This window comes from Electrophorus electricus, chromosome 12 (genome assembly GCF_041902795.1).
Source record: "Electrophorus electricus isolate QZ-2024a chromosome 12, ASM4190279v1, whole genome shotgun sequence".
Taxonomy (NCBI): Eukaryota; Metazoa; Chordata; class Actinopteri; order Gymnotiformes; family Gymnotidae; genus Electrophorus; species Electrophorus electricus.
The window spans coordinates 3,202,501-3,213,553 of NC_137508.1; the positions used below are offsets into that span (position 1 = coordinate 3,202,501).

The following is an 11,053-nucleotide window of genomic DNA, read 5'->3' on the forward strand; positions in this document are numbered from 1 at the left end:
ATGGTAAGCTACAGTACGAACACATTCCATTTATTTATATATATATTTATATATTTATTTATTTATTTTTGACTCTCTCATCTTTGGTTAATGTAGCATAGACGAAGGCGCTGACTGCAAGCTCTTTTGACCAATCACAGGCATCACCCCAGAATCACCCGAACGCAGGGTGAAGCTCGACCTTTTCAGAAGAGAAGCACAATGAGCTGCCATTAGCACATTTATTAATATATGCCTAAAGAAATTTCCCATGAAAACCACATAGAACGTGGACTTCTTCAATAACTGGTTCATACTTCCCAGAACAAAGAGTGTGACGAGTTAGAGAAATGGTTGCTCCCCTGTTAATTCTATTAACATGCCCGAGATGGTCCGCGTGGGCACCTGGAGATGAGCCCTGATGCCAGGAGCCTGGCACAGTCTCAGCCTTGGGGAGTCCAGGACACAGGACAGACGGACATGAGGATTTTCTGGCCTAATGAACTCCACCCTGACGGCGTGAACGGCTTTAACTGACCCTGTTGGGCCAAGCGCCAGGATGTGAAGGCACTGTGGGACACGCTCCTGTATGAGTCTATTGGCTACTCACACACGACTGACACAACACCGCTCTGCAGTTTAGGAGCTACGTATTCACTCACTTCTCCAGCAGTGTCAGGTTTCAACTGGCTAAACTGACCTGATCTGGCAACTGTAACTGTTTAGTTAACTCAGTAAGCTGTATGCTAGTCACTGGTAACTGGTCAATTAAGCAGCTTTTTTTCTTTAGAGTAAATGTTTCTTTACTTATTATATTTTTCACAAATTTCACTCTAATGTACAATTTGGCAAAAGAATATTAAGTGCAATGACATGAAATGTTCATTAAACAACCTCTATATTATATATATATATATATATATATATATATATATATATATATATATATATATATATATATAACATTTTAGAAATCAGCACATGTACTAGGTGCCTGAGAAAAACTGCATTCTGGGATGGAATCTCGCTGTGTTTGCGTTGACCTCGCGCCTATTTCACGAGAGTAAGAAAACCCAGCGGAACCCTGTAAGATCCCTGCATCACCAGGTGCTTGGACTGTGCACAAACAAAGAAATAAATACAAGACATTTCCACACTGTGCTGGCAAAAACATTTAACAACAAGAATCATGTTAAAAGGAGATAACGTTGGAAGTGTTTCTCAAACATGGAAAGAATTATTATTGCATATGAAGGGATGAGGTTGTATGTACGCAATCGGTATAATACAGCAAACTAGGAGTGACTGACTTTACATAAACTGAATTAAGAAAGATTTATTAATCATTTAGTGAGCGATACATGGGGGCTCATTACACAGAAACACTCGATTATTCTCATATCAGCAAATCATTAGAAGCCTAGTCCTAAGTGTTTACAGGTTTATCATTTCAAGAAGTTACATTTGGTGGGCAACACCACATATGAGATTAAAATGATAACACCATGCCTGACGTGGGAGTTTGATGTCCACAATGACCAAAAGAGAGAACTGTCGAGTAGTGTGGTATCATGACTATACAATAAGTCTCTCCGGGGAAAAATTAAATGCAATGGTATGTCATCCTAATTTGCCCAGTAGATGAACTCTTTTTTTAGCTAGGGAAGAGCCGCATTGTAGACGACCCTTCCAACATCCAAGTCTGCTGGATGAGTGTTTGGAATGATGCGAGGATCCCTCTTACTCATGCTGATCCACCTCTTTTCCCCATTTATCTTCCAACTGGTTTACAATCATCTACTGAGACGTTCTGTACGGAATAGTGCCGACGTGTCTGGAGACGTTCCGTACGGAATATTGCCGACATGTTTTCGGCGTAGCAGATTTTATCAGAACACACTGAAGAACTGAAGCATGTGTAGCATTTCTGCTACATGCCTTGCACATCAAATGTAGACTAATAATAACGTTTCAGTGACATCAACCCTCCCTGCAGTTCCTACACGCTAGCTGATGCAGGAGAAAACAACAGCTCACACGGAAGTGAAGGAAATCAGAGGGCTATTCAGACATACCCCCCACACACACCCACCCCCAACTCCCAGGTGGCATGCGCGCGCCTCCCACAGAACAAAGGGACCTGGGGACTGCTGCAAGTAGACGAGGGCATGCCACTTCATTCCAGGAGTGTATCCACAAGGATCTGAACAAACGCCAGGTTCAGATGAGCCGTTAATGACGCTTTCATACGACATATTGATAACACAAGTATACACGCACATAGACCAACTACATTACCAAACACATGCTCTCCCCACGGGAACACACACCCATACGTGCCTGCACAAACATGTACATGTCTGACGAAAAAAACAAAAAAAGTCAATTAAAAATGCAGTTTGTTGCATTAAACATTCAGCATGGAGGCTGAGGTGCTTCATTTATCAGCAAAGAGCCAGCAGCATGTTAGCCTAGCAAGATCCCAACGCATCACCTGACAAAATAGGGAGACAGACAGAGAGAGACTGAGATCAAGAGAGAGACAGAGAGAGAGATGAGGAAGAGAGTAAAAAAAAAAAAAAGACAAGGAGGAGCAGACGGACAGAGGAAGTAGAGAAAGGAGGAGAGAGAGCAGAGGGGAGAGGTGAGTGGAGCTCCACGTGTCTTCTGACACCATCGGTGTTTGGCGGTGGGAGCTAACGGTGTGTGCAGCTTTGCGAGGGGTACAGCGGAGCTCCCAGTCATGCCGCCCTACCCCCACACACGCACACAAACACAAGCACAGTGAGGTCTTTCAGTAACGTGTAACAACAAACCGACCGGAGAAGGTCAGCCTGCCTCTGCACATCGAGAGCCCATATGCGTAAAGCGCTGGCGTGACGTAGGCCTCACTGCTGGCTACGTTACAGTATCTGTGGTTACTGCAGGTGGCTGGGACTTCTGCTCAGAATAGACTCTATGCAAGCTATTTACACAGCCGAATGTGTAGAATATTGCAATGCATGCAAAGAAGTAACTTAAGATATTAGAAGTGTACACACCGCCCAGTTGAAACAGCATGACTGACATGTATCGCAAATCAACACATGCTTAATTCATAATAATGGCCATGGTCTTATGTGACTGATTCACACCCAGTGAAATTACACTCTCAATTGATCATGGATTGCATATTCTGTTTCCTTTTAACCCTTTGGATGACTAAACGCACTTCAGCGCCTCTGGCCCAGGGCTGGTTGTGAGCGCAGGGTCAGCTCCGAGCAGCACCGTTCCACCCCGCACAGGGGAGGCACTGGGCTCCTTAGACAAGAGCCCTGGTACGAGTGCACAGACAGACTCCAGCCGTTACCCCCCCATGGATAACCTTCCTGGCCTCTTCCGCACACAGCGGAGCGGATGAAAGACAAGGGTAGCAGTAGACTGTGTGTGTGTGTGTGTGTGTGTGTGTGTGTGTGTGTGTGTGTGTGTGTGTGTGTGTGTGTGAGGCCCTAGTTTGGCTTGGATCAGGACCACAGGGTAGAGGCACATTCAGAGAGACGGGGGCGCTGGCATTTGAATAGATCCCTCTGATCGAGTAGCATTGCTACTTTTTAATTTGTTGCCAGCCAACCTGATGAACAGTCCCATGTGAACAGTTGCCAGGCTGCTCGAGGAAATCTCAGCCAATGCCGCCAAGACCGGCTGATCTAATTACCTGGCTTAGTTTTTGTCAGCCAACAATCTTTTAAACAAATTCTGCGCTTACCTACATCCATGGGGGATATAGTGCAAAACACACACGCACGCACGCACACACACACACACACACACACACACACACACACACACACACACACACACACACACACACACACACCTCACTGGACTAAATGCATCAGAAGGCTATGGGAATATTATACTGCATAGTTTGTGAATGCAAATGCCAGAGCAGAAACCTGTTGAACTTCAGACTCCTACAAACTCTCAGTCCTGATGAAAGTGAAGCACATGCAAGTCTCCCTTCAGTTTAGTTCAACAGAGCCACAATCATGCAGGCAGACTTCAGTTTGGGCAACAGTCACTCATTTGCCTCCGTCTTCCAGGCCAGCTTGAAAGCTTCACCTCTGAAATAGTGTGAGGAGCCCAGGAGGGCATCGGAACAGCTTAGTGATTTCCATGTTTTCTGTGTTGTTTCACACGTTGACAGAAAATACATCGAAAACACCATCAGTATTCTGTCTCAACTCTCCTGTTCTGTCTCAACTCTCCTACAACACTCTACCTCGATATTCAGGCCATGTTATGACACCAGTGCACTTTAACCACCATCAGTCATCATGTGTGCAGTGGACAATGACCAGTCAACATTTGTATATCATAATAAGGGTTAAACCAAACAAACAGTCTAAACTTTAAAATCATGGAATGTTGGAATATACATTTACCTTAACATACTGTACAGCCAACAGAGCCAACACCAAGCCTGTCCTACTGAGCATGAAGAGGACAGTCTAGTCAGTGTAGTGCTGGCTTCAACACACACATACGGACCTGGACATGTCATGAAGCCAAGACCAAAGAAGGACATGGAAGCCTGTTTCAGCTCCGTGTGGAGAACGTCTCGGTTGTGCTACTGACGGGCCAGAAAGTGCTGCAGCCACGCCAGACAAGCCAGCTCATAGTCCAAACAAGCAAACTCAGTTCTGGAGCAAAAAGACATTTATTAGCGTAACAGAAAGAGGATTAACAAGTAATGCAAGTGTGTGTGTGTGAGAATTAAGGGTGTTACAGAAGCTCTCTCATGAGCATGGGATGATGGGGCCAGTGTTCGAGGAGAAACTTGGGAAAGCAATCCGGTATCTAATAGATTGTTATCTCGCTGAACGGTTATGCTGAAGTGTAACCGTCAGAAGATCAGATGTCAAAGGTCAAATCTGGGATTCCAGATTATGTTCCTCTTAAGGAATCTCAAGACTAGCTAAAGGTAAAAGTCCTGAACATTCAGAAGAATCATTCAGAGAAGACCCTTCTTCTTCAGCATCACGCACCCAGAACAGGCTCAACCTGGTAGCCACAAGCTCCAGGTACTCGGGGTGTCCACCTTCCCAAAATAGCCCCAGACCTTTTGTTCCTCTCCTGCCGAAACTCGAGGCCGAGGCTCATGTGTCCAGACCGTCTTCGCCGGGCGCTTAATTAGCGCTGACTCGGAGGTTCTGCTAGTTAGCGGGCAAGAACAGGAAGCCCGTTCGCCCGGACCCCACGTCTCTGCTGGCATTAATGCATGGCAGTGCGTTACGACAATTCATGATGTAACTGCCGGCGAGGAAGATAATTTTTCCCTTTCAGATTTCCACGTGGATAAAACATGGAGACAGCAGCGCTGCCCGGAGCCGTTTCATTCAGCAGCGAGGCACGCGCAGCGACCCCGGCGAGCCGAGGAGCCCGTGCAGCACGGCCCTCCGACCACGCCCACGGCCACGCCCACGATCACGGCCACGCGTCAAACCTCCAAGAGCCACCGCTGGACATTAAACCTCGTTTAGTAGTGGGGAGCCGTGACCGGTACGTCTCCGTCTCTGTCAGTGAAGTCCAGGGTTATAGAAATATTACGACTACTTATTCCTGAGCCTGAGTAAGAAAACAGCAGTCCTGACACAGACAAACGCAGGAGGACCTCATGTGTTACATTTAAGAAAGAAAGAAATAAGTTCAAGACCCCAGTGCCTTACCTCTTGCAGATAACTTTTTTGTGTTGATAATTTTAGCAGCATATTCCTGGCTGGTTGACTTCTTCACACATCGGCGGACCACGGAGAAGGCACCCCTGTTTCCAAATTTAAAAAATCAGCACTTACTATAATATGCAATAATATAATCAAACCAACACGTTAACTAGGCAGTCATTGCATTTATGGAAAACGCAACCTAAACACTGATGTGTGAGCTGCAGTCTGAAACACTTTAATCAGCCGGTCACTTCTCAAGAGTACATTCCTTTCAACAATCCTACTTTCACGTTCACAGTTTTAAAGGTAACGGAGTCTTTCGCTCTTCCGTTTCACGGGTTTCAGCAGCCTATGGGCTTCCAGACACACGAGCCCAGTCCCAACTGGACCTACAGCCGTCTGCGGCAACGCAATGCAGACGCTCGCGCATGCTGAGATCAGAACCCAACCTGGCCACATCGCTCGTGCTGGAGCTCGGTGCGTTTTTAAATGGGACCCCCACACACACCGCTGTGCATAAACGCCCGTGCAAATGGATCGAGAAACGGATGCCGCACCGAGAGAAGGAAGGGTGTTTGCGGTGAGGCGGAGTGCTGCCCAAACCACGCTGCTGCGGGGGAAAGTGCGTTACGCAGTGGGATCGACGCGTCTAAATGCGGGCCCGTTACATCCGAAACCCGGAGAAACGATCGGCCACGAGCGACGAATGCAACGCGACGGTGGCGCGTGCTACTTAACGACGCTCGCGAGCTACGTTTCTCGTTTTTATGACGGCAAAGCTATCGTCTGCAAAAAAAGCCCCCTCTCTTCTTGCGTGGCCATCGTCAGCGATGGTATTTTAAAATGCATTAAAAGTTTCTGGGCGTGCAAAATCCATAACTAGGCAGCGCAAACCCAACTCCAGACGGGATCGATCTTGATAGTAAAGCGATCGGATCAGCAGCGCGGATGTCGATAAAGTGCCACGGCAGACGCCCGTTTTACGGCCACGGCATGACGAACCCACGAGCGAGTTAGCACGACGGTGAAACGTCTCCGAAAAAGGCTCCCGACATCACAGCGAGATGCTCCGCGACACGGCAGGACTGGGACCCGACACGGGATCGCTAAAATGTCCCGAAGCGCCGCGATTATTAGTCCTGCCGTCGTGACAGCGGCTTTGGGCACCAGTGCTCTAAAGTGCACGAACACGACGTACGATCCTGAAACGAAAGGCGTCCACCACATATAGCAGCTCCTGCTTACTTCCCCAGCTCCTCGTACAGCTGATACTCGTCTGTGAACCTGGTCGAGGTTACGATCGTGGCCATGGTGCGCTGCAGATCTCGCCTCTCGTGTCGCCGACTGCCTCGCTTGGGTTCTGGGAGGCGATGTTGTACGCTGGGAGGGGGCGAGAGAGTGAGAGAGAGAGAGAGAGAGAGAGAGGGAGAGGTGCGAACGGAGGTGGAGAGAAAACGACGGGCAGCAACGCGAGATTTCTCCTTCGTGTCGAGGGAGGGGATGCGAGTCGAAACGGGAGAGATCCGGCGTTGCATGGGGCTCCGCGCGACGCCCGCGGGCAGTCGGTGCGCTTCCGACGTGGCTCCCATGCAGTCGCGTACGGCTCGCGGGCAGTCCTCCTGCAGCAGCGAGGTAAACCTGCAGCGCACATTTCTAACGTTAACGTCATACCTTCACGGACTGTTCAGTGGCACCAGCGACAGGCTTCTGAGGCTTGGGCCTACACAAGGTGCTCCGGTTAGTTCTGGAGTAGTCTCGGTAGTAGATCTTGATATCAATAACATTTGATACCAATAACATAGTAGTGCTGTCCAAGCATCCGTTAAATGCCAAAGACAAGAAGGCTTTTGGAGAGTAAACGCGTTCTGGGAATATGCTTCTCTTTCTTTCATTTGCACCTTATCTGTATTTATATTTATATATAAATATATACTTTTGTATATTACATGTGTTCGTAATGTATTTTGTAGAATTATGTACCATATGGGATAAAGTTATTACTGAACATTATTAATTGATAATGAACTATTTTTCTGTGTTTATACTATGTGTTGGGGCATTTGAATTCTGTGGAACTTCAGAGTCGCCAGATTGTTTTCCTTTCCGGATAAACTGTCTGTTACACTTCTGAAACCTGCTCGTGACACTCCACCAGGACGTGGCCCGACTCACAGCTGCTCAGTGTGTTCTTGATGGAGCTCACTTTTTTTCATGCTTATGCCAAGCCAGTTCTGCCGTTTAATTAAGGTTTAGTAACATTAAACTCTAAACGCATAAGCCATACTCTCAGGTCTGACGGCACACTCGTCTGTCGAGTCCTACTGTTTTTAACGAACCACTGCTGCCACTTTAGGGGCACCGCGCTTTCCCCACGAGAGACGGCTTCTCAAAGTCTGGGGCTGCCTCGTCTCGCAGGGCTGTGGGTCGAGCAGACTGAAATAACTGAGTTTCGTTTAGTTCCTTGCCTAAACTACATGAAAGAAAAGGACCATTTTAGTACAGGACTAAATTAAAGCACAGCGTGCTTTATGGGGGGTGTAAGGGACTACATTAACCACCATCAATTTTTAATGGTCAGGGTTGCAGCGACAGGTTATGTTGTGTGTGCAAACGAGAGAGATGGAGGCGCAATGAAAGTAACCACACCTCGTTAGACAGCAGATCACGTTTGCTCATGTCGGCAAACTTTCATGAAAGCACCATTACGGTTCCTCACCGTTTCTAAGAGCTACCGTCATACCCATCCTCACACGGCCCGTATTCGTTTGCGTGTTTATTTGCCATTTACCAAGCAAGAACACGGCCCTACATTAAGCTCTGGAATAATTCTCATTCTATCACGCTCGAAATTACAGTGTGAAGTTTGCTGCGAGTACAGGCCTGGTGCCTAATCTCTGGTCTATAATTTGTCAGAGGCAGATCAGTGCAGAGGTAGCCGTGTATTAACTGCAGTGTTTCTATGGTGCTGGATGTGCTGTGATTTGGAGCGGTGCAGGGGGTTCTGGGAGCGTGGGCACATGCATGGTGGGAGGGGTCACACTCAGCGCTCTGCATAAGCTGCTGAGGGTGGATGGCTATTCGCCAAAGCCGCATCCCACCCGCTCGCACTCGCGTTGAGTAAAGCAGGTTATAGTTTTTCCGTACGGTTCAGGGAGACTTAAGCCAAGCCTGCGCATCGCACCTGGGGGGGTTTGGTTGGAAGACGGCAGTATCGTTCTCGAGTTATACGGCCAGTTTCATTATGATCATGTGTGATTTAAACCCAACCGGTAAATCAGATAGCAGTTAATCGCTTATTTGTAAATGTACACACAAAGGGAAGCCTAATGGTCCGATCCGTCCCACATCTCGTGGCATGCGCCATTGCTTCTCGGTTGTTTACTGTGTAGCAGACATCATGACCCACAGACGCTTTTAAAGTGCCCATTTTGCACATAATGCATTTTACAGTAATGCAGTAATAGTGCCAAATTCAACAAGACTTCCAGGATGACTCACTCTGTTGGGGGGGGGGGGGGGGGGGGGCACTCATCTGGCCTTGCTCATGTGGACTGGCCTGTTTTGGAGTGGGCGCCAATACTAAACTTTTACTAGGAGCTGAAGGACCCTAGTGAGCTGAGCGCTGAGTCAGCTGACCCAACCAACTCATGAGACTGTACCGTTTAATGATGAATTGATGACATTATTGATTAACTCACGAGACTGCACTGTTTAATGATGAATTGATGTGGAAGGTAGTGGACGGATGGATTGTACAGTCCTCCGCTGTGGAGTTTATTCCGAGTGTTGGGGTCGTAACAAGGAGAACAGAACAGGAAAAGTAGTGATGGAGGAGGTAGGGTGCTTGCAACACGGCTGACGTAGGCAGCCCGGAACTGGGATTGGTGGGGACAGGAGATTCTTATACACCGCGCTCCACCCGACCTGGAACTCCGTCAGTAGACGGTGATGCGGAAAGAATGCGGGATTCGTTCATGATGTAATAGTGAGCAATGATGTCCTCTTAACATTATCCGTGACCTTCAAGAATGAATAACAGCAAAACAACTGTGAAGCACTCGGTAAAATGGAATAATATATTTAGACATAATTATTATTAAAGGGGAAAAAAAATCTTCAGTGAAAACTAACTGAAAGCGATATTGTAAGTTGCACTGCACTTGAAAATATCTGGAGGGAAAAACTCACAGGACTGTAAAACTATTTCAGCCTGATGATGTACAGCCCAAATTGTCTTTCCAAACCTAAATGCACAAAGGTAGTACAATACTGACAATTTAAGTACTTAAACATACTTACAAGAAAATTATAGCCACCTAAAATCAAGACTGAATAGTTCTCTGTAAGCACTACTGCACTCATTCCTTGAAACATTAATTTTCATATAAGATGCATTTATCCCTTTAATGAAACCGATTGTGACCTTTTACCAGGTTTGAGGACCTGTTTCCAGGTCCAGCGAACATGCAGCAAGCATGGTCGGAATCTCTGCATCCCGGAGGACAGCTCGGGGACTTGTCTCCTTCAAGAACGGATGTGTGATGAGGTCAGAGAAGGTGACTCCCTGGCAGCTGGCCGCCTGGACAATGCTCAGGTGTCACAGGAGCCTGAATACATACAACGTCATCGCCCAACCTCGTTCACGCAAGACGGCTTCGTCACCACCTAGGAATCGGGCCAAGGTGTCCGATGTGGCCGACGCCTTGACATTCACACTCCTTTATATCGAATGTACTGAATATTTCCAGTAAGCTCACTATGTGAGCCACAATGATGTCTTTTAGAGAAACAAAACAGAACCCTGGTCTAGGAACAGACTTGTGAAATCCACCAAGAGGAGGCTTTGTTTTATGAAATGCACTGTAGGAAAAGGTATGATGACATGCATAATGAGCCAATGTATTAAATGCACTGGATACCATTTCATGAGAAAAATGGCTTTGCGAATTCTGCTGATTTAGAAGTGAGAATAAGCAGAAGGGCCAAGAGTTTTTCATATGCAGCCACACAGTGCCTTTACTCGAGGGAGAAGATCCTCCTCCTCCTCTCTCAGTTTATGTAACCGAGCTCAGCTCATCCTTCATGCTCCCCCCGCTCTCTCTCTCTCTCTCATATTCCCCCATACCTCTGAACTGCTCACAGAACCAAAAGACAGAGGAATGGGGGGGGGGGTCCAAGAAGCAATGTGGCACTGTGGCTAAGACGGGCTGTGTCAGCACGCAGACGGAGGGAGCAAGGAAAAGAGGAGGGAATTGGGGAAGTTTGAGGAGGAGTGCAAAGGAAAGGCATGTGAGGGGGAGGGGGAAAGACAGAGAGAGAACGAAAGAGAACGAGAGAGAGAGAGAGACGCACACAGACACAGAGACAGA

General features: G+C 47.3%; 1 protein-coding gene across 20 annotated transcripts in view; it reads right to left on the reverse strand.

The window, feature by feature from the left end:
• camk2g2 (calcium/calmodulin-dependent protein kinase (CaM kinase) II gamma 2) overlaps positions 1–7,113 on the reverse strand; it is a 58,368-nt gene extending 51,255 nt beyond the window's left edge. For 4 of the 20 annotated variants that reach the window (XM_081725138.1, XM_081725136.1, XM_081725139.1 and 1 more), the window contains exons 1-2: positions 6,930–7,110; positions 5,688–5,782 (exon numbers count right to left, since the gene is read on the reverse strand). In XM_081725138.1, coding sequence (XP_081581264.1) covers positions 5,688–5,782; positions 6,930–6,994 — 160 coding nt within the window. In that variant the 5' untranslated portion in view covers positions 6,995–7,110. Of the gene's footprint in view, positions 1–5,687; positions 5,783–6,882 lie in introns of all 20 variants that reach the window. The other 16 variants (XM_081725141.1, XM_081725140.1, XM_035531354.2 and 13 more) reach the window with 8 other exon arrangements.
• Between the last annotated feature and the right edge of the window lie 3,940 nt (positions 7,114–11,053).